Source organism: Amblyomma mixtum, chromosome 3 (genome assembly GCF_055824585.1).
Source record: "Amblyomma mixtum isolate Tamu chromosome 3, ASM5582458v1, whole genome shotgun sequence".
In the NCBI taxonomy this organism is placed as follows: Eukaryota; Metazoa; Arthropoda; class Arachnida; order Ixodida; family Ixodidae; genus Amblyomma; species Amblyomma mixtum.
In genome coordinates this window covers 100,196,011-100,218,793 of record NC_143014.1, presented here as the reverse complement: position 1 = coordinate 100,218,793, position 22,783 = coordinate 100,196,011, and the positions used below count along the sequence as shown (strand labels likewise).

At 45.9% G+C, this 22,783-nt stretch overlaps 1 protein-coding gene and 1 long non-coding RNA gene across 5 annotated transcripts in view; one reads left to right on the top strand and one right to left on the bottom strand.

Moving 5' to 3' along the window:
* Window positions 1-9,080: 9,080 nt before the first annotated feature.
* LOC149351147 (uncharacterized) overlaps window positions 9,081-22,783 on the top strand; it is a 35,933-nt gene continuing 22,230 nt past the window's right edge. For 3 of the 4 annotated variants that reach the window (XM_089580423.1, XM_089580424.1, XM_089580422.1), the window contains exons 1-2: window positions 9,081-9,386; window positions 9,464-9,559. In XM_089580423.1, the coding sequence (XP_089436549.1) occupies window positions 9,347-9,386; window positions 9,464-9,559 (136 nt within the window). In that variant the 5' untranslated portion in view covers window positions 9,081-9,346. The remainder of the gene's footprint in view (window positions 9,387-9,463; window positions 9,560-22,783) is intronic. The other variant, XM_089580425.1, reaches the window with a different exon arrangement.
* LOC149351148 (uncharacterized) lies at window positions 16,834-19,067 on the bottom strand. The gene is made up of 3 exons (XR_016289490.1): window positions 18,134-19,067; window positions 18,020-18,067; window positions 16,834-16,990 (listed from the first exon to the last, which is right to left on the bottom strand). It is a non-coding gene; the product is annotated as an uncharacterized LOC149351148 (long non-coding RNA).

Here is a 22,783-nt window from a genome sequence, read left to right as displayed (position 1 = left end):
GGAGCTCAACATTTACTGGACCGTTGTTTCGCTTTTTACTGAAAATGCAAAAAACTTTGATCAACACAAACCATTCAACTTGTGCACGTTGGTGGACATAAACTCTTGCAGTGAAACACAAACTCAAGTATGCCGCCGCGGTGGCTCAGTGGTTATGGTACGCTGCTGCTGACCCGAAAGGTGTGGGTTCAATCCCGACCGCGGCGGTCGAATTTCAATGAAGTCAAAAAAAGAACCCCAGGTGATTGAAATTTCCGGAGCCCTTCACTATGGCGTCTCTCATAGCCTGAGTCGCTTTGGGATGTTAAACCCCATAAACCAAACCAAACCAAACAAACTCAAGTATCAAGCAGCTGACTGATTTTGTGCTGTTGTGCTGCATTGTGTGAGAGACAGCAGTGAGAGCTACAACATTAAAAAAAAAAGCTGTGGGCATAACTGGCTTTGTGTCTAGTCTTCTGGCCTGAAGAAAGTAGCGGTAAAGCTTTGGGTGGCATTGCATGCGGGGTGTAACTGCACAATCTATTTTTTTTAATACAGTTTATTCAAGAGCATGAAGTTTTTAAGCAGTCCTTAGTGAAAATTGGGAAGGTGTCCTCTGCTGGAAAAAAAAAAACATAAAACTCTCAGCTGGGTGGTTAACTGCCAGTACTGTGTGGGATTTTTTAAAATCCCACACAGTGGGCTCAGTAAATAGTTGCTGATGAACTTCTTCCCTGTGGCATTCCAGGTTTACTAATAGGAGGTATTTATGTGAACGCCGCAGACACCATGCTGTGGCAAGCATGCAGCTTTAGCAGTACAAGGTGGTGACAGGCAAATTAGATATGCCTGCAGCCTTTCGCCATGCTACATTCGCGGCAAAATGGCAGCCACAGTGATGTCTGTGCATACTCCCTATAGTGCCAGTTCTTCATGGCAGAGGAGATATATTGGTGGCTGATCCAAAATCGAACCCCAACCTAGGAGAAATGTTGAGCATTCAAAGAGGCTGAGCTACTTAAGTGAGATTTCCAGAAACCTCTTCCTCAGTGCATTGTGTATATACCGATATGTTAGGTACGTTTCATGGATATTTAGCATCTAGACATTAGAATGCATGTATTATGCACATATTGACATTCATTTGATTGTTCGTTAATTTATTTTATTATTCGTCTTTGCATTTTTCTCTCAATAAAAGTAAGCCATATAAAAACTAAGGTCTCACACTAATCAAGTTGTGAATCCCAATATTTTAGTGTGCTAGACGCTAGATTTGTATTGAATGCTAGAAGAATGCTAGATTTGTGTTGATACCAAGAGAAAGTGAAAATTTTGTTGAAGGGTAGCTGCGACTCTGGAGTTTGCAAATCTTTCTTTAACCAACAGAACATCATGAACAGACCGTTTCAATTATAAAATTGATTTTGACCTAACTGATATAGTTCTCCATTGGCACTCATTGGGATGCTTTACCTGGTATATAACCATGGGCAAAAATTGATTTAGGTGTTCATAGTGGTGTGTTTTACTTGCTAGCTAGGTTTGTTTTTTCTGCAGTGTGTGTACAGCCACTTCTGCCTTCTGGGTTGTTTTACTTCACCGACCTCGCAGTGTAGAACTGTCACCATGTGCCATGTGTCCCCAAGGTGAAGGAACACCTGAATGATGGTAGAAGGGTATGCGCTTCATATGTATCCAATTAAAATACCACAAATGCAGTGCTCTGTTGGTGGCAAAAGCCACTGGCATGCGATGCGATCATTAACTTAGAATGTAGGGAAAACCCTAGAGTTGCTCGGGCCCCGTAAACAGTTTTCAGTGGCAATAAGGAAAGCCAAAGACTGATATTGAATCACCCGTCATTCTCCCACAAGAATTTTGACTAACTTGTGTAGCACCATGGTAGAGAGAGGGTGTGGTAGATGGTCCTTGGCGGTCACAAAATGAACAAGGGAGGGGAAAACCTCAGGTTGCTTGAGCCAACGTTTCGACAAGGGGACTTGTCTTCGTCTGGGCAAAGCGTTCATCATTGGCAGGGATTAAATAGGGCCTTCGCTCCGAGGAGGAAGGCCCCGGGGGTGGGGAAGGAAAGTGGTGTGAGAGGGGATGCGTGTCAGGAAGGGGAGGGAGGTGAATCATGATTCGTTAAGCTGCAATAGTGTAAAAACTTATATCCGGGGGGTGTGTAATGAAGTGTAATGTAATGGCTTTGAAGGGGCTGCGATGGGGGGTTGGCGCTGGGTGGACCTGAAAAACTCAGATAAGAGGATTAGTCAGCGTGGTACAGGGAAATGTGAACAAGGCAAACAAAATAGGCTGGCACTGGAAGGAGAAAGAAAGGGGGGGGGGGAATGGCTCGAGTTTAGAGAAAGCCAAAAGGTGGGGGTGGAGGGGGTAACAGGAATGTCATGGTTTCCGAGAACTGATAGTAGGGGATTAGGAGAAAGAGAAAAAGAAAAAAAAAGGTGAACAAAGGGAGAGGGTGAGAAGGCCGGAAATGTGGTGGAAGATATGACGTGGGAAGGGTGCAAAGAGCGATAGTATACTCAGAAGTACTTGTATTTGGGCCTGTTGGTTCATAACTTTTCAGGAGGACAAAGGGGCGCAACAAAAGACAGGGACAAGCGCTTGTCCCTGTCTACTTCCACGCCCGTGCCTCCCATCGCGCCCCTGTGTCCTCCTGAAGATAATATACTTATGCGAGGTTCTAGGAAATGGTCTGAGCACGTGCAAGACATTTGTTAATTTAAAATTATGCTAACCCTGGAATGTACCTGAGAGATTCCAGGTTTCCTCTGGACATGTTAATCCCTGTTGGTTGCAGTGTTTTAAATTTGTGGATTAGAAGTTATCTTTCTCGCCACAAAAGCGGCAGGAGGGATTTATATCCTTATTCATGAATTTAGATAAGTAGTTTGGGTTGAGAAGGGTCCCCGTCTGTAGTTGTCTCCACATGAACTGTTGTTGTCTGGTCAGCATTTTCCCTCCATAGAAGTATGGGATAATTAAGCTAAGGTCCATGGGATGACCCCGACATCAGTCCAAGCCCATCGAATGGGCCGGCGTCATCAAAGGTCTCCACGGCCTGTGGCTATGCGCAATAAAGTTTTGTCAGCCTCAGCCCTCCTCCTGTTTGTTAATGGGCAATTTGCTGTGCCGTTGTTTTGAGGAGGATGAGGGCGTGTTGACATCTTTGTTTAGATTAGAGCCACATCCCTAGAATCCGTAAAGTCGTTTTCTCGTCACCCGCCGCTGTGGCTCAGTGGTTATAAGGCGCTCCTCTACCGAGCCGGAGTACCCGGATTCGAACCGAGCCGCGGCGGCCGCGTTTCGATAGAGGCGGTATGCAAAAGGTGCCCTTGTGCTGTGCGATGTCAGTGCACGTTAAAGATCGTCAGATGATCGAAATTATTCCGGAGACCTCCAATACGGCATCTCTTTCTTTCTTCTTTCACTCCCACCTTCGTACGGCGCGGTTCAGGTGTCCACCGTGATATATGAGACAGATACTGCGCCATTTCCTTTCCTCAAAAACAAAAACCAATTTATCTATCTAATTTGCCTTTTCTCGGGTATTAAGCCTCCATCGATTTTGATTTTTATGCGGAGGTTAGGGTACGTGGGCACTGACACGTGGTCTTCTATTGTAGTAGTGGCTGCTGTTTGGAGCTGTTCCTCCTTTTCAGCCAGGGAGCCCTTGGTTGACAATATCGCGATATCATCCGCGTAAAAAGCATGTCTCATATATCTTAGATGTTTTGGGGAGTGGGTGAGATTACCGCTCCTTGAGGGGTTCCTTTTTTCTGGGAAGTGGAAGGTTGCGGCTTCCAGCTCTCCAAGCTTTATCTCTGCTGTCCTTTGGCTTAGGAAGCTTTGAACAACTATAGCCGAAGCTCAACACATCTCGCAGAAAAACAACCCTCATGCTACAAGCCCATAAACAGAAAAGTTATCCCATGCCATCAAAGCTGCTATCGGGTGACCGCAATCCCCTAAAACATGGACCTGAACCTTCACTCCGGCAGAAGCTCATTAAAGGGACAGTGAGGAGAGCAATATCAATATTTTTTTTATAGCAAAATCCGATAGTTCAGCATGTCATGGCTTTGTTGCCACTTGGCCGGCAGCGAAAGATGCATTTATTTCTAAGAAATTTGGATTCGAAGTTGAAAAAGTTCTTCCCGCCGCTCTGATTCAAACTTGGGATTCTCCTATGACGACACAAGACTAAGTGACGTGAAACATGACGTGCAGATGACGTAACACAGACTCCGTGATTTTTGGTGTCCAGCGTCTAGCAGCAGCCGAAAAGAAAGATACCGCCGGCCGCACGTTGAAGGCATCTATAGGCTATTGCGGCCGTCGCTACAGTCGCTTCACTTACGTTTGCACTGCCGTTTTGCCAGCGTTACGATGGATTTCGTTCTCGAAGCCGTCAACGAAGTTCTCGCAAATAGACACCTTTAGCATACCGTGTACCTTGTTACCGCTAGCGGAATACCGGGAGCCCGCCTAACGCCGATGAGCAGGCGCTGATTGGTCCCGATGCTTCAGGCGCGCGCGTAGCTGCCGGGCACGTGGCGCCATCTGGCGACGTCAAGGAGATTTGCGCATGCATTGGCTGCGCCTCAGTGATTTGTGGCTTCTCGGGTCCTAGAGTTGCTAGGTTCAACTCTAGGACCCGAGAAGCCACAAATCACTGAGGCGCAGCCAATGCATGCGCAAATCTCCTTGACGTCGCCAGATGGCGCCACGTGCTAGAACCATTGGTTCTAGCAACACTGCTTTGTCCTATGACGTCATAACGCTTGTACTTGCGAGCTTGGCCTGTGGCGGCGATACCTGTATTTTGGTTCTTGCTCTTTTCTACATTGCAAGAGCTTTGTTGTCAGTACGAGTGGCGTTTTTGTAATCAGGAGCTGGTATTCTATCGATACAAGCCAACTTCAATTTCTCCTCAGTGTCCCTTTAAGGGCCCCAGTACGTCGAAAAGAAATTCAGATTTATGAACGCAGCCCGATTTACTGACGCCGCACTCTACAAAGGCAACGCCATGGCAATAAAGCATGCGCAGTAGCAGTGACCTGACCGACCGCAGAGGAACAATAACCTCCAGCATGTCGATGTATATGTATCCCACAGCTCCATCACGGAAGCGGTTGGTTTTGGTTGTTTTTTTTTCTGGGGGGGGGGGGGGGTTAACGTCCCAAAGCAACTCAGGCTATGAGGGACGCCGTAGTGAAGGGCTCCGGAAATTTCGACCACCTGGGGTTCTTTAACGTGCACTGACATCGCACAGCACACGGGCCTCTAGAATTTCGCCTTCTTCGAAATTCATCCGCCGCGGCCGGGATCGAACCCGCGTTTTCGGGTCAGCAGCCGAGCGCCGTAACCACTGAGCCACCGCGGCGGGGACGGAAGCGGAGGAAGTCGCATTCGCGCTAAGAGGGAAGAAAATCAAGGGAACGTTCCGCTGAGAATTTTAATAGATTTCCAAAGAGGAAGGATGGTAAGAACGCGCACGTATCCTGACCAGACCCAAAGAAGAACAAACAATTTACCCAAACGATAAATTGGGTACAGCTAGGGACACGAACGGATTACAGGTATATAATTATCTACATGCGGATAGAGGGCGTCCCGAGGATATGCACCCGTGGTAGAGGACCTTCGCCCATCGATTCCGAATACTGTAGAGGAATCGTGCGTATGGGATCTACCCCCACATAGAAAACTGAAGAGGCCACCGATCTAGCTGCGTAGGATACAGGCATGCTGCAGGCACCTGTAAACGTTACACAATATCTTTTAGGGACGTTGGGTGTACCAATTAACCGTGTACCACATAACATATGGGGGTGCACATCACACAACACATGCCTCACATAACCAACCCAAACAGAGATATCAGTCGGAGGCACATGCTGGAGGACCAGATTCTCCCGGAGAAGAGCCAATTAACAGGCTTGCGGAAGCCAGCGAAGACCTGAAATAGGGACCCTGACCGATATATAAGCCTCATATGAGGCTGCAGTTCTAATTCACTCACTAGCCGCATCTCGATGACAGCGGTCCGCGAAGTTCGCACCCGTACGTATACGTGTTCCCTCTCATTTTGCTTCTATATCTCAGCAAACACAAAACCTCTTAAAAATGTCCCAAAAATATACCCATCGGGATCTCCCCAGTTGTTGTTAGTGGCTATTTATTGGTAATAAAGATAAAATTTGAAGGAACAGGTATTGCTATCCGCGGCATCTGCCATCGAAGAAGCTCCTGAGCTGCGGCTGTAGCGGGAATAAAAGGACAGGGAGAAGGAAAGAAAGGGGGGAGCGATAGAAGAAAGGATAGGGTGTAGATAGGGGTAGGGCCATGGGCGTCCGGAGGGGGGGGCAAGGGGGGGCGGCTGCACCCCCCTGGAAAATCACTCCCTCGAACCGTGAGTGATGGCCGCACGCCAGGGGCCGTGGTGGGCTCAGCCAAAAGGGTAAAAGCAGCTCCGCTTCCACGCTTTGGGTCACATCTGCGAAATGCCGCGTCCGGGCACGCGTCTTTATGCCGTTTTCAAACCACGCCATCGTTAGCTCTGTTGAAGGCCGACCTGTTGCAGACATACAGCGGCACCGGCGAGCATGTGTTTCAAGCCGTCTTGAAATGGGTGCCTGTTTCTTTGATCTCTAGACAGATAGCGACACGGAGGCAGACAGTGCACAGTGCATCTTGTTTTCGCCTTCGTTATGCCGGCCACCGATGAATTCTTCAGGAGGGAAAGACAAATCAGCCGTGTCCACCCCCGCTTTGTCGGGCTGCTCATGGGCAAGCGGGCGATCAGTTGGCGCCGCCGCCGCTCGCTGTGCCTCCGATCCACGGGAGAGCGCAGTGCGGTAGAAGCGCCGCTATCAGAATCTTCGGCAAAGGAGATTAGCATCTTTTGTTCACGGCGACGCAGTCTCCAGAGGCGCCCCCACACCAGCGTCCCTTGCGTCTTGTCCGAAAACCAGCGCCTTTGGTCAACGCAGCCCGGTGGCGCCTGCCTGGCTCGCCTGTCACCTCTGGCTGGGCCTCAAATGACAACAGCGCCCGTGTACTGTGCGAGGTCAGTGCCCGGTAAAGAGACCCAGGTGGTAGACATTATCCGGAGCTCTGTACTACTCCGTTCCTCATAACCTGAGTCGTTTTGGGGCTCTGAACCCCATAAAAACACACAAAATAAATTTTCCTACCGGAGTGGCGAGTGTCCCTTCCCCTTGGAAGTCGCACGGAAGTAAGCCCTTGCACGTGTGCGCGCCTCTGTATTTGTGCTTCGGTGTTTTTAGTGGCCGTTTGTCAACGAAGCTGAGAACAACCAAGACAGTGAACGAGAAAACTACGAGCGGCGAGCAGTGTGCGTGCGGTTGCTCGACTGTGCGGATGCGCGAGCAAGATGGAGCGAGGTGTATGAAGCTGCGAGCGTGCATTTATCTTGTAAATAAGTTTTCGTTGTATGTATAGACATCTTTTGTTTTCAACGTGCGCGTTCAACCGTTTTTCCAATCAATGTGTGTGACGAGTGTGCACCGAGAGCGTGTAATGAAGCACAGAAATGAATTTATCACCCGTGTAATCACGCAATTCGCCCAGAAAAATCCGTGGAGTCTACAGTTGCTGTTCAAGGAAGACTGACTGAGTGACTGTAGTTGCGTGTTTGTGACCATATTGTGCTGTGTGCTGGTCATCAATCCGGGTGAGTCGAGAGTACCCGTATGCAGCAATACTGAGCACTCTTCTCCACGAAGTGACAGTATATTTTTGGATTTTTTATTAATTTTAATTGTTTCTTCCTTGATAAACTGCAATGTATCTCTCCTAGCCACACTTTAATTTGCTGTTTGTAATTTTTATTTCATGTGTGTATTTCACTTATTTTTTATTTATATATAAATAAATAAATTCATACCGCAAATAGTGCCTTTTTGCTACGAACATGCCCCCCCCCTCCGGCGCCAACAACCAATGGGGCCCCCCCTGCAAAAAATTCTGCGGACGCCCTTGGGTAGGGCGGCAGTATGCACTAGCCCTACCACTATCCTTTCTTCTATCGATGTACGTACAGGATTATCTCCCCAGGACGTCCTCATTTTTCCTGAACACATCCAAAAAAACGTTCCCACAGCCGGCACCGTCCAAAAGGTTGTGCGTCCCAGCTAGGAAACGCTCCAAAAGGTTACCTCGTAATTTCTCGGCTGTGCTTTGACGCACTGCGTTCATTTTTGTTGAACAGCATGCAACATCGTACGTATCGGTCATATGTGTGCAATATTTCATGCTCCACGCGACACTGCACCGCTATATATAGTCGATATAGTTTTCTAGAATATGTGGATATGCAATGTCTGGATCATAATTCAGCTGCCGCCAGCGGAGCCCATCTGGCCTAGGGGCACCAACCGCTAAGCTCCTTTTTCCTCTCTAGGGGCACTGACAACTCATCTCCTAGCTGCACAGCCGCTCTCCACCAACCACCCTCCAAGAGTGGCCCACGAATATCCGGCCTTCTTGAACCAAGATTTTTGTTTCACCAGGTAATTTATTTTTAATTTTCTACTTGTACTTGCGGCACATCGCAGCAGCCGGCAACTTGAGTAAAAGCCCACGCCATCCTCGTCTTTGCAAAACGGCGAAGAGCAGACCGCACGCGATAATTTCTTCTGATTAGCCTTTTGTGTCGCTAACAAGTAAAGTTTTAACAAAGGACTACATTTTATCGTAGCTTTACAACCTTTTTTTTTTCTCCCGCGAATATTTTTATCAAGCTTCGACCTTTCTTTTTAAAGGTTACACCGAGATTGACCTTGGTTACACCATTTAACCATCAACCGGCTCAGCTTTACCGCTTCATTCACAGAGCGTGCCATAGAGTTTCTAGTTTCTAAATATTTGAAGAAAATAGAAAATAGTTGAAGATCATGGAGGAAGGAAGGATCATGTTGAAGTAGAGTGTACTAGAAAGAAACCTTTCTAGTACACTCTAGTTGAAGATCCGTCAAGACGATGGTGATGATGATGGTGCGGTGATGAGGCTTTTTTTTTTATTTCTAGCGGGCGTTGGCGACTGCAGCGACCTCCACAGCGACCAATGAAATTTTAGTCAGCTGGTACTTGATTGGTCCGCTCAAATTTGAATCGCTCTTGCGCGATGTGAAGCCAGTTTGGGCGTTACTGCATTGTTGAGGAGCAGTTCTTGGCTTGGGACTTGTGGTCGCCTGCTTTCTTTTCATCGTGTGTCTCACACGGTCCCATTGCAGGCAAAGTATACATGCATTTGCCGTACCTGGCTTGGGTACGTTGTACCGAAGAGCCTTGCTAACGTGAAGTTTGTACAATGTCGTTTCCGCGTGCTCCACGCTTCACGGATGTTGTCGGTGAGCAGTCCACTGCGACTAATTTGTTTTCGCTCATATTTTGGTTTCATGTGCTGATGGAGCCTGTTTTCTTGCAGGGGACACGCCCCCAGTGGGTGCATATAACCCACTGTTGAGTGCCCGCATTCCTGCACCGAAGTTCTCGACAAACGACCGTTTCAAGTCGGGATCTGGTAACCAAGCTCACTTCTTTTTTTGCATGGTTTTTTTTACTCGCTTTTGTTGCGTTGCAAACTGTGCCATCTTTGTAATTAAAGGAATAGACTTGTGCACAGAGATTGAAGAAGAAAAAGAGACGTGCGCTCTGTCCTGTCCTCACGTCTTTCTTTTTCTTCTTCAATCCCTTTGCGCAAGTTTATTCCTTTAATTGCTGTTATGAACCAACTCGCCCAGACGAAAGTGCTTATTGTGCCATCTTTCATAATGAGTGTACTGGGCCAGGAAAACCACGATGAAGGGACGGGATAAGATGCTGAAGGCTTGCCTGAAAATTTCCGCGTGTAGCTGTGAGATCCGTTATCGCCCAGTGCAATTGACCGAACCCCGTGAATCGGCCTCTGGCTGGTGCATGGTGTGTGGAGCGTAACTTGTGAAGGGTGCCACTTCGTGTGCTGGATATTTACGGACTTCGCCGAACACACTAATAGGTTACTATTTATTCCGGAAGTGTTGGTTTGATCTACACAAGGTACAGGAAGTGAGACAAACACAGCACTTACGTTTATCTCACTTTTTGACCCTTATGTTCTTGGTGCTACTTGGGAACAATATTTTGTTGATGCTGAGTATGGTCTGTTACCAGTCTTATCTTTCTGTATGGTTAGAGGTCGGGTAAATAATGGCATTTCACCATTTGTACTATGGTTTAAAATGCATGCCATATTGTTGAATGCACCCGGTAAACAAAACCGTCTGAGCATAGACTGGCCGAAAGACCGGCCAGCATGTCTGTGCCTTATCATGACACTGAGCAGCGAAACAACTGCGCCCTCGCATGCAAAAGGTGCGGGGATCAAACCCCAAACCTTCAATGGGTACAAGATTCTCCTGGCCTGGTGCTTGGCTTCTTTAGGGTGAAATAAATGGGTCTTTGATCCCAAGTAGAATAAAAAAAACTCGTGCCATGGTCAAGGGCGTCCGCAGAATTTTTTTCAGGGGGGGGCCCATTGGTTGTTGGCGCCGGAGGGGGGGGGGGGGGGGGTATATTCGTAGCGAAAAGGCACTATTTGCGGAGTAAATTTATTTATTTATATATAAATAAAAAATAAGCAAAATACACACATGAAAGAAAATTACAAGCAGCAAATTAAAGCGCGGATTGTAGAGATACATTGGAGTTTATCAACAAAGAAACAATTAAAATTAATAAAAATGCAAAAAGATACTATCAATACTCGAAGTGCTCAGTCTTACTGCATACGGGTTCTCGACTCACCCGAATTGATGACCAGCACACAGCGCAATATGTTCACAAACACGCAACTACAGTCACTCAGTCAGTCTTCCTTGAACAGCAACTGTAGGCGCCTCGGATTTTTCTGGGCGAATTGCGTAGTTACACGGGTGATAAATTCATTTCTGTGCTTCATTACACGCTCTCAGTGCACAGTCATCATATATATTGATTGGAAAAATGGTTGAACGAGTACGTTGAAAACAAAAGATGACTATATACAACGAAAACTTATTTACAAGATAAATGCACGCTCGCAGCTTCATACACCTCGCTCCATCTTGCTCGCGCATCCGCACAGTCGAGCAACCGCACACACACTGCTCGCCGCTCGTCGTTTTCTCGTCCGCTGTCTTGGTTGTTCTCACCTTCGTTGACAACCCGCCACTAAAAACACCGAAGCACAAACACAGAGGCGCGCTCATGTGCAAGGGCTTACTTGCCACAATATCCACGAATGCGCACTTTTGGGGTGTAAGGAACGCCGCGCGACTTCCGAGGGGAAGGGACACCCGCAACTAATTCGGTCGGAAAATTTGTTTTTGTGCTTTTATGGGGTTCAGAGCCCCAAAACGACTCAGGCTATAAGGGACGGAGTAGTACAGAGTTTCGGATAATGTCGACCACCTGGGTCTCTTTACCATGCACTGACACGCACAGTACATGGGCGCTGTTGTGATTTGAGGCCCAGCCAGAGGTGACAGGCGAGCCAGAGGTGACAGGCGAGCCAGGCAGGCGCCATCGGGCTGCGTTGACCAAAGGCGCTGGTTTTCGGAGAAGACGCAAGGAACGCTGGTGTGGGGGCGCCTCTGGAGACTGCGTCGCCGTGAACAAAAGCAGCTAATCCCCTTTGCCGAAGGTTCTGAAAGCGGCGCTTCTACCGCACTGAGCTCTCCCGTGGATCGGAGGAGACACCCAGACAACACACCTACATCCTAAGGACGTCCTTGGGAAGTCCGCGGCAGGACTTTACGCACATCCCGCGGATGTCCCGAAAAAATCCTGCAAACATCCGAAGTGAAACGCCGAAAGAAGTCCTTCGGATGTCTGACGAGTACATTTTTAGGACCTTCGCAGGACTGCAATAGGATGTTACTATTTTTATTTTTTCCTTCGCCAGGACCCAATATAACCTCATGTCCTTTTCAAGTGTTGCTACTGGTCACGCATGACTGACAAAAATACCAGAAGCAGTGCCTCATAGCCGCAACAGAACCAGCTTCCGCTTCTGGCATTTCGACCAATAGCATATGGCCGAGAGCGATGCTATAGTAAAAACGACACAAAGTTTGAACACAGGCCTGGATTATGCTGCACAGTGATTTAAAACACAAAGCTTTGGCTAAAATAGTTTTATTCAAATATATGGGGCATGCTGGTGATCAGGCCGAATGCTGATTCACAGCTGAATTTTATTTTTTAATAACAGCACATGAAACAGAACAACTCACATAAAGGAAGCACTAACACAGCTTTAACAGCTCCTCTCAGGCATTTCTCATTATTGAGAGCAAGGTCATGGATGGTGTGCACATAGACCTTCCTTCGCAATGTGTGTAATAGGCTTCATTAATTTTGTTTAGCTTGTCTGGTTATTATGAGCCAAAAATATGACGTTTTCAAACTTGAAGCAGTAGGATTCCAATACAATAAGTAGCCAAGCCAACCCCAGATGCAGAGTTGCAAAATAGAGAGATGCAAAATAACTATACGGCTAAAACAGCGGATATATACATATAAGTCATGTAAGGTCTAAACAGGCTTCGGGATGATTATCTTGGTCAGAACAAAAAATATTAATTGCACTGCAAAGGGAATGACATTAAAACAAACAGTAGCGGCATACTGTAAGGCATAAATATTATATGACTGTCTTATAAATAATGAACGCAACAAAACACAAATATGCCACTCAGTGCCTCATTGGTCATATGGTGCTCGGCTGCTGACCCAAAAGACGCGGGTTCGATCCCAGCCATGGCAGTCCCATTTCGAAGGAGGCGAGAAGTTGAGAGGCCAGTGTACTGTGCGATGTCAGCGCACGCTAGAGGACCCCAGGTAGTCGAAATTATCTGGAGCCCTTCAATATGGCATCCCTGATAGCCTGGGTCGCTTTGGGATGTGAAACGCCAAAAAACCAAACTAAAAACACGAATGCAACTTTTTTTACTGAAACAACAATACCAGCATACGCAGCAGAGGTGAAAAAATCTCGATCACACTGCACGTAGCCTAGCTAAAATGAGGCAAATTATGTGACTGCAATAAGGCATAGGAACTATTGTTTTATTTAGAATAATCAATGTTCTTAAAAGACAAATGACCCTTTCTTGCTATAACAGCAATACAACCCAACTATGCAGATTAGAAATTAAAATAATAACATAAGCACTATCTGTCAGGATCGAATTTCAGCAAGCATGCAACTAAAGATAAAAGCAGGCATATAGCTGTGCATAAGTAGTAGATGGCCTTCACGGCAATTAGCATGGTCAGAAGATAAACATTTCAGTCAAGCTGCATGTGGAATGACTAAAATAAGACGGGTTGTCTGACTGCTACAAGGTACAGGAACTATACTTTTCTCACTCAAAACAATAAAGATTATTAAATCACAAATGAACCTTTTTTTTGCTGTAACAGCAATACATGCACACAGATCAGAGGTTGAAATATTGACACAAGCACAACCATTCAGAATCACATTTCAGCAAGCACAGGACAAGAAATAAAAAGCACGTATAAGTGTGCATAAGGAGTAGATGGGCTTTAAGGCAACTAGCACGGCCAGAAGAAAAAAATGTAAAACACGCTGCATGTAGTATGATATTAACATTAACAAGTTATAAGACTGCTACAAGCCACAGGAACTATGGTCGTCTCTTACATAGACAATAAAAGTCATTAAAATCCACATATCCTCTTTTTTTTTGCTGGAACAGCAATACAAACGCACTACGGGGGTGAAAAATAACTCCAGTAGTAGCAGTCAGGAGCAAATTTACACAAGCATAGTGGGACTAGAGACCATAACAGCAAGTATAGCTCGATACAGGCAAATTTCAGATGGGCAACAAAATGCCCAGCTTGGTCAGACAAAAAGAAATTGTTCATGCACAAAGCATCGCATTTCTAGACAAGTATACTACAACTGCTAGGTATCAATAAAGTGACACGTTTTCAAGATATTGCTCGGCTTCTCATTCTAGGCAGTCTTCTTTTCGGTTCTGCTATAGTGTCATCGAAAAGAAGAGTCACATATACATGTAAAGCAGAAATCCTGCCACCTGGGCCAATACTGAAATAGGCTGCCTTGCTGGAAGGAAGACAAAAAAAACCCAATACATATAGACACTTCTTTCAGTTCACCTTTTTTTTCAATCACTGACTGCATTTGAAAAAAAAAAACTTGCAGCACAATATACAAATTGCGGCACCTTCACATGGTATTGGCACCAAATGGTACTTGCGGCAAGGAATTAATCCTTGCACAAGTAAATGTACATACTTCCAGGAGTAAAACCACCACAAACAGACAGCCAAGTAAAGAGAGGTGCGTGAGCACTTAGCAGGCTAAGAATACCCAAGTTAACTTAAAGATACATTTCATGATTCTACCTAACTACACAGGCTGATATGCAGAAGTTTTCACAATATCTATTGAAATAATATACTGAATTCTGTGCTCTCTCAAAATCAATCATCTCTCAGCACAGTGTCACAGGAAAAATATCAACAGTTTGGAATGAAAAATCCTCAACCCAAGATGTTAATATAAATAAAAAAATGTAGCACACTAGCAACACACTCACCATTCAGTTTTCTCAGGAGCACAGCTTTGTTCCCCAGTTTTCTTGCACATTACCCGTTCAGTTGCATGCCGAAACCATGACATGGCTGCCTTTTTGATTTCTTTTAGCGTAGTTTGCTGTGCCTGAGTTGAGGTCTGCTGGTCGGTTAGGCAACCTATAGGAGGTATTCACATGACGTCATCCGCAAGGGGCGCTAGCTGCCGGCGCGGCGTTCGCCATGTTGGTGGTCGCGCGCGCGTCCGCCGCAGCCAGCTGCAGCGTTTAAGTAGCTGGTGATGGGTGAAATGTGAGTGTATTTCGCGTCTCGCCGCAGATAATTTCTGTCCGACCTGTACCGCCACGTGACTGAGTGAATATTCCGTGAACTGTGCGAAGCAGAAAAGAGCGGGCACGCTCAGAAGGTTCTACTTTGTGAAAAGGTCGACCCCCCGTAGGAATGCGGAGGCGCCGGCATGGTGTGCGACGTACAGGACTGCTGCCGCGCGTTGAATTCACCGGTATCGAGGCCCACCTTGTGCACGGCTTAAGTTTGCTTACAGGCCAAGGAATTAAAGCATACAAACCTATGAGAGGGTGCAATTACTTGACAAGCGGGTGAGTCCAAGAGCCGTGCTGAGGGTGCCGAAGGCCGAGGTGCCGAAGTGCCGTTGTTGGAGAGGTGAGTAATTCGAAGGGTCTGTTCGCTTAGCTGTAGCTTAAATTGTCACCTCTATCTGCTGAAAGTGACGTGTTGCTACGGCTTGAAGCAGCGCTACGTAGATACAATCAAAACTGCAAAATATTCTCGCTGGGTCTGACGTTCGTGCTGCGAGCATTTGTTTGACCGTTCTGCCGCTGGAATTATCCGTTTCTGCGGCGCTAGTTTTGGAATTTCGGTAGTTAATCGTGCTGTTTATCCATGATGTGCCCTGCATGACTAGCTGACAGTTATCAACTGATATTAAAAGGTGTAAGTCGTGTACATTTTTGCGTGCAGTGCAGCCAGCCAGTTTTGCTGCCGAGTTGAGGCAGCTCTGTTTTATCACGGCACAGAGAAATTGTGCTGCAAACTTCATGCACAATAAGTGTACGCGGTCGCTGATGCATTTAACAACGTGCAAATGTGTTACTGATCACTAACAGTTCAGGCCGGGTACCTCACGGCGTATGTGTTCACTGCGCGAGCTGGCGTGAAACGACCGCAAACATGGCGCGTTTGCCGCGGCGATGCTCGCGCCGTCTGGTAGCGCGGCCTCAGTGAATACCTCCTATATACAAATGAGAGGGTATATGTTATGTATTTTTTATAGGAAAATATACCCCACCTCTAAAAATTTCTGTAGCCAAACTTTACTGCATTTCCTTAATTTTGAACCAGCAGGCAAAGGGCATGGGTTTGAGTAACAAAGGATGGCATATTTCTACACATCTTATTACCAATTCCATTGCTGGGCCATGCCTTCTATGAAAACAGTCCCAAATGCACACTATGAAAGCTGTAATTCTAGCTTGTTCTAACCTTTGGTAATATTCGTGGCACTGCAGCCATGAGCCAATGAACCAGATGACAACAAAACTCCATATGGCTAGTTGTGAAGTGCATGAATGTGCAGATCTGAAAATAAACAATGAAAATTTGGCATTTTTTTTTTCGAAGCATATATCACTGGTCTTGACGCAATCCTACCAAGAGCTACAAATTCAATTATAAACACTTAATGTAGATATTGATTCTGTGATCTTATTTATATTCGAAGTCTTAAAGGGATACAGACACAGTGTTTTGGGGTGTTCATTTTTCTGCTTTTAATGAGACGTAAAAGCCTATTAATCATGGAAATGAGCTTAAATATCTAGTCCACAGTGTGAACAGTTAAACTGTTTTATATGAGTACTTTTGGTCTCTGTCAGGTCAATGCCAGTGCTGGAGTCCATTATGGCATCATGTGATGGCACGGTTAGGACATACCCCATGTTTTGCTAGTGGCTCTGCCAACCAGTCCATATATAGATGATAGATGTCAGCATTGGCTTAAAGCTCCTCTGTCAATGATTTTTGGCATGTGGAATCAGTGAAATCAGAGAATTTGGAATAGTAAAACCCTTTGTGCCCAGGACACAGATCGGATCACTTATTTGAGTTTAAAATTTTATATCTGTGCTCCTTTAAGATTTGAAACAGCTTCCTCCAAATAATACTTACTGCACATGATTTTGCATATATTCAGCTCGCAGAGCCTGTTCTTCCCTTGGCACCATACCAGCTGTAGCTAGAAGCCAGTTCAGATGTTAGAATACTTCACAGAATGTGAGATGTCTTTTCTCTTGCAGTGTCTCCATCTTGCACAGTCATGTGATTTCTAGATCAAAACAGAATTAGGTTCGAAATCAGACCAAGAAAATAAAATCAGGATTTCTCAAGTTAACAGTGGGGAACTCTATTGCTATAGTCAGTTTTTATCATATTGAAGGCAGCTGGCATGCTGTTGTGAGGTATCCCTAGGTGGTACAATTGAACATGCATATGCCCTCCATCATGAGCCGTCCATATGACACAGGGGCAGATTTGGCCCTCGCCAGCAAAAAATTCATATGTAAAAACATGCATGACCTCATTTTTTGGATGCAAAAGGCCCAAACAACACACACAGTTCAAATGAAATTGCAATAGTTCTCTTCAATACTATATATATCTAGGTTACAAACCAATAAAAGAAAATCTATGCGCATGCAACAGGTATAAACAGAATACAAAACTAAAACAGCCCCGGCCCGGCTCAGTGGTTACTGCGCTCGGCTGCTGTCCCGAAAGGTGCGGGTTCGATCCACGCCGCGGCGGCCGAATTTCGTTGGAGGTGAAATTCTAGAGGCTCGTGTACTGTGCGATGTCAGTGCCCATTAAAGAATCCCAGGCGGTCGAAATTTTCGGAGCCCTTCACTACGGTGTCCCTCTGAGCCCGAGTTGCTTTGGGACGCTCAACCCAAACAAACCAATAAACCAAATCAAAATTAGAACAGGAACTTTAGGCGCATATTCAGTCGAATGTTGAAGGCACGGAACATGCGACGAGCTAGGGTCTAGTTGCTCTTGCGACTTTGCAGCAGCACACGGATCAGGAAGGGTCGTATGCAACACCATCGCCAGCAGCCGACGCTATAAGCTCAATATCATGACGTGCCTCTCGGCGTGCACGCCTGTAAGTAGTACTACTCGGCACCATAGCCATTATACTGTCACCAGATTAATATACTGGCCCCCAGTAAGCTTCTCCTCATATTCAGCCAGCATCAGTCACTGAACTTTAATACCGCCGCTAAAATTACTTCAAAAGGTAGAAATCACGCTACACGGCTCACACACCAGGCGAGGACTACCGACTGCCACTTACTTTCACTTGCCACATGTGCCATCCGTGTTTCCCGCTGCTGGAACCTTGCTGAATACGTAAAAAAAAATTACACTCGTTACGCAACCAACATGCAGTAGGAGCGTCAATAATTACCTGAGGTTTTGGTCCAAAAAACAGAAAACTGTCTAATACACGCCTCAAACCTTCAGTAGTGCGATGACGATGGTGGTGCCATTGAGCTAATGAGCAAAGAGCCTTTTTAAGCAACATGCACCTAAGACAAAAAAAAAACTGTGATCCTAAATGAACAAAAAAATAACAACAAAAAAAGATGTGTGTTATTAATTTTCATGACCACTGCTCTAAGAGCACGACCAAGTTGCCAGTTGTTGTTGCTGTGGTGTCACTGTCATCGTCAGTGGCTGTTATGGTCGGAAGGCGGGAATACAATTTTGCGTCAAGGTGGTTATGTTGTGAGCTTGGAGGAGAAGAGTGTAATTAAGCTCACCCTGGATAGCTATAACAAAACGGGAATTAGACTATTTGAGCCAGGTTCAGTTAGAGTAATTAGGTCGCCCTTCCCTAATTTCGAAGTTTTAAAGTTTAGGGTTTCTGTATTTAGCTAATGGCCCTTTTGGAATTGCTTATTTTCGTCCTGCTTTTAACGGTTTTTTGGCTCTTTCAAAAAATAAGCACGGGGTTGTGTATTACTTTGTGACATCTTGCGCTTATACATCGCATGGATTATTGTTTACTTGTTCTAAACAGCTGTATCAAGCCCGCTAGCCAAAGACGTCGGAAAAGGACAGTGGAGCGTGCCACTCGAGCGCTCATGAGAATTGTATGGCCATCTGCACGATTCAGACCATCTGAATATAAACACTTCCTTATAACAATCGATCTGCGACTGTTTGCGGGATGATCCCACCGCGGCTTTTATACGGACGTCATGTCCGTATAACGTTCGAGCCGCGACTGTTCCCGGGATAATCCCACTGCGGACTTGATACGGATGTCCCAGGGATGTCCTGTTCGGGATGTGGGACGTGCGTACATTTTTGGGACGTCCTACGGATCTTTGGTGTTGTCTGGGCAGCGAGCGGCGGCGGCGCCAACTCGTCGCCCGCTTGCCCCTGAGCAGCCCGACAAAGCGGGGGTGGACACGGCTGATTTGTCCTTCCCCCCTCAAGAATTCATCGGTGGCCGGCGTACGAACGTATCCTGATTCTAGCGAGCGACCTGTGCCCTCTTAGCGCGCGAGCGGCGCGAACTTGATTACTTTTGTATTTTGTAAATAGTGTACAAAGCTCTCCCCTGTCCTTTCTCGCTGTCGCTCCCCTCTATACTTCTCCTCACTATCCTCTCCCTTTCCCTTTCGTTTCCGCCGGCTGCAGCTCGGGTGCTTAAGATATTAGATAGCAATTGCCGCGGCCGGCAACACTCTTTTGCTTCACTTTTTATTTTTATTTTTTTTTTTAAATAAACCACTACCACCACCACCACCTGTGCCCTGTGCACTGTCTGCCTCCATGTCGCTATCTCTCTAGAGATCAAAGAAACAGACACCCATCTCAAGACAGCTCGAAACACATGCTCGCCGGTGCCGCTGCATGTCTGCAACAGGTCGTCCTTCAGCAGAGCTGGCGGTGGCGTGGTTTGAAAACGGCGGAACGACGCGCGCCCGGACGCGGCATTTCGCAGATGTGACCATGCGTCGAAGCGGGGCTGCTTTTACCCTTTTGGCTGAGCGCACCACCGCCCCTGGCGTGCGGCCATCACTCACGGTTCGAGTGAGTGATTTTCCAGGGGGGTGCAGCCGCCCCCCCTTGCCCCCCCCTCCGGACGCCCATGGCCATGGTGCTCTTTGGCCACTGATGCCGTTGCGCCATAAAAAGTCGTCATCAAACCGAGGTTTGCCTTAGCAGACAAGGTTTCCCTTAGCGTGAGTTTAATGTGCTAGGCTCTATTCACCAGGCATGAGCAGTATTGAAGATAAATGTATCTGATACTGTTTTTCGATGCATTTTGTGTCTGCATTAGGTATCGCCAAAAATGAAAGTATTGGTATCGAAAATACATTTTTACTGTATTGTGTATTTTAACACTCGGTACTCAAAAGAATAAAGTGCCGCAGATTCTGAGGCTGCTGTCGGTAAGACCTTGAGCCGGCAGGGCTCACTCAGGCAGCAGCACGCTGACAAAAGGGGGAGGGAGTACAATTAGATGTCAGTGCTGTTGGCGCCGTCAGTCTTAATTCTTCCTACATTCATTGTATGGCAGATAGACGACACAGACTTTGCGCTTCTGCACGCTCAGTGACAGAAGGAATGAGGAGGTAGGCTCACCGCTGTGATGGAAACACCCCTTTGACCCTAGCTATTTCAAGTTGCAATGGTTGCCAGAAGAAATGGATGCCTTTTGCCTTATGCTCAGGTGCTTGCAGAACATTTTATCAGCCCCATAACGGTCACGCACTTTCCACATGCGGGTCAGTGGGGTCATCAGTGCCGACAGCATCAAATTCATCAGCTGACGCATTCCTTTCCTTTGGAGAAGCAAGTGCTACAGCAAGCCATAGTTCTCAAGAGGAGTTGTATAAAGAACCTTCATTAAACTTGAGGGGACATTGGTAGTTAATGCTGGCAATTTCGACGATGTATCAAAGTATTGACAATACAGTATCGAGTATCTGCATGGGAAATCAATTGTGGTTCTGTATCTGGTATCAGGATAGGAAATAGAATTTTTATGGCATTGGATATCGAATTGAAGATACTTATCATGTCCAGCCCTACTTTTCACCAACTTTGTGCAAACGTTGATATTCTTGCCGGTTTCACCGCTCCACGCCGTGATATGGCATTTAAATGCTGGCTGGTCGTATGTCGAACTAGCTTCTGGGCATTGCCTGTTGGTTGAAATATTACAATAGTAGCATTGACATTTTCTCTTGCATGTTAAAAAAACCAGCTAGAGTACTACTACTACTCACATAATTAAATTTAGTTAACACCACTTTGAACTGAGTGATAAATGTCCAAAGTTGTTCTGCACATGAGGCAGTGGACTATGCTGAACATAACAAAAAGGGATTGCAGAAATGACCTTGTGAAAGTGCAAGTTGTGCACTAGTGTGTTGCTTGATGGAACTACTTGTTGCCAATGCTGCAAGCTAATCTGCATTAAAATTCTTTACTGAAAAACTGGAGCCGCCATGGTGGCTCAGTGGTTATGGTACTTGGCTGCTGACCCAAAAGACTCGGGTTCAATCCTGACCGTTGCGGTCACATTTCAACGGAGGTGAAATGCTAGAGGCCCATGTACTGTGTGATGTCAGCGCATGTTAAGAACTCCAGGTGGTCGGAATTTCCGGAGCCCTTCAGTACAGTACATAGAAATCAAAGCAAAGCAAGAAATAAATTCGTGGAAGAAATAAACTCTGAACACATGCATAATGTGATCATGCAGTTTGCATATTTTCATTTGCCAGTGTGTTTTTGACTTATATGGTCTTTTTGCATGGTAGAGAAGCCAAGATCCTTTGGGGAGAACAAAAAAACTTCAAGTGAATATTTTATGAGCATCAGGAACAGTGCTAAAAAAGATGTGACATAGGAAGAGAACACTGGTGGTGTGTTGGCTTCTTGCTGAGACTTTTTTTCTGTGCACTGTACCTTATGTCTAGGGAACTTGTCTAGGGCACTTATCTCTAGGCAATGACAGTTTCTATTTTGCATCTGTTCTATGCTCTGTGTATGCACGAGAATGAACCTTGTTTATCAGAAGGTTTCTCACTGCTTTAAAGTGCTTGTATGTGCCTTACTTTGATGTCTGCTCCTGATAAAGCCCTTTCTAGTGTGCATATTTATTTGAAGCGTTAGTGCTTAATGGCATTTAAAAAAGTTCCTTCAGTTTGCCAGAAGTTAAGGTATTTACCATTTTTTTTTTTACCCAGTTCTCAACCATGAATGTGTACAAGCTGGATAGAGGGATTCCAGCTTAAATGCTTTCTTAGTACCATAAATCAGTCCATCCTTTCTAGACCTTGTGTTTAACATATGAACCAAATACAACTCCTGTGCCTCCAGTAATGCTCTAAAGGTTGCATGCGTTTAACAGAGCCTAATCCCAACCATCCGTCCTGCTTTTTGAATGTCATTTCTTTTTCGAGTCATTGAGGGCAGATAGAAGCTAAGAGCCGATTCTGTCAGTATCTTGAAACCAATAGGAGTAGAGTGGCACAGAAAGCAGACTGAGCAAACATGCAGAGTTCAGTTCAGTTCAGTTTATTTTCCTTAAAGACCCCTATTCAGGGGTATTACATAAGGGGTGGGGCTACGGATATAACTTAACATACAGACATAACATGAGGTGCTCAGTCACTGTAGTGGCAGAAACTGGCTTATGTGCATAAGAAAAATGAAGAATTCGTCATCTTCTGTGTCGCATGGCAGAGCGTCGCAAGTATCTCAAGGTTTCTGCAGGCTTATGGCTTCCAGCAGAGTAGGAATGGTGATGGGAGAGGCAAAAACCTAGTAAGCGCTACGGGTGATTTTTAAAAATATTATGCTGTTACTAACTGAATGTGAAAACTTCCTGCAGCGAGAGACTGCACAAACCTTATACTGAACAAACTTTCATAAAGGCTCTTTTGGTAACCATTAAACCTGATAGTTAATTTTTTGGACTGGTGCTGCTCATGTGCACAGGTTGACACAGGCATTTATACAAGGAAAGGTGTATAAAAGCATCGTTTAACTGGCCCAGTTTGCAAAGTTGACAATAGTGAATATAAAAGTTCAG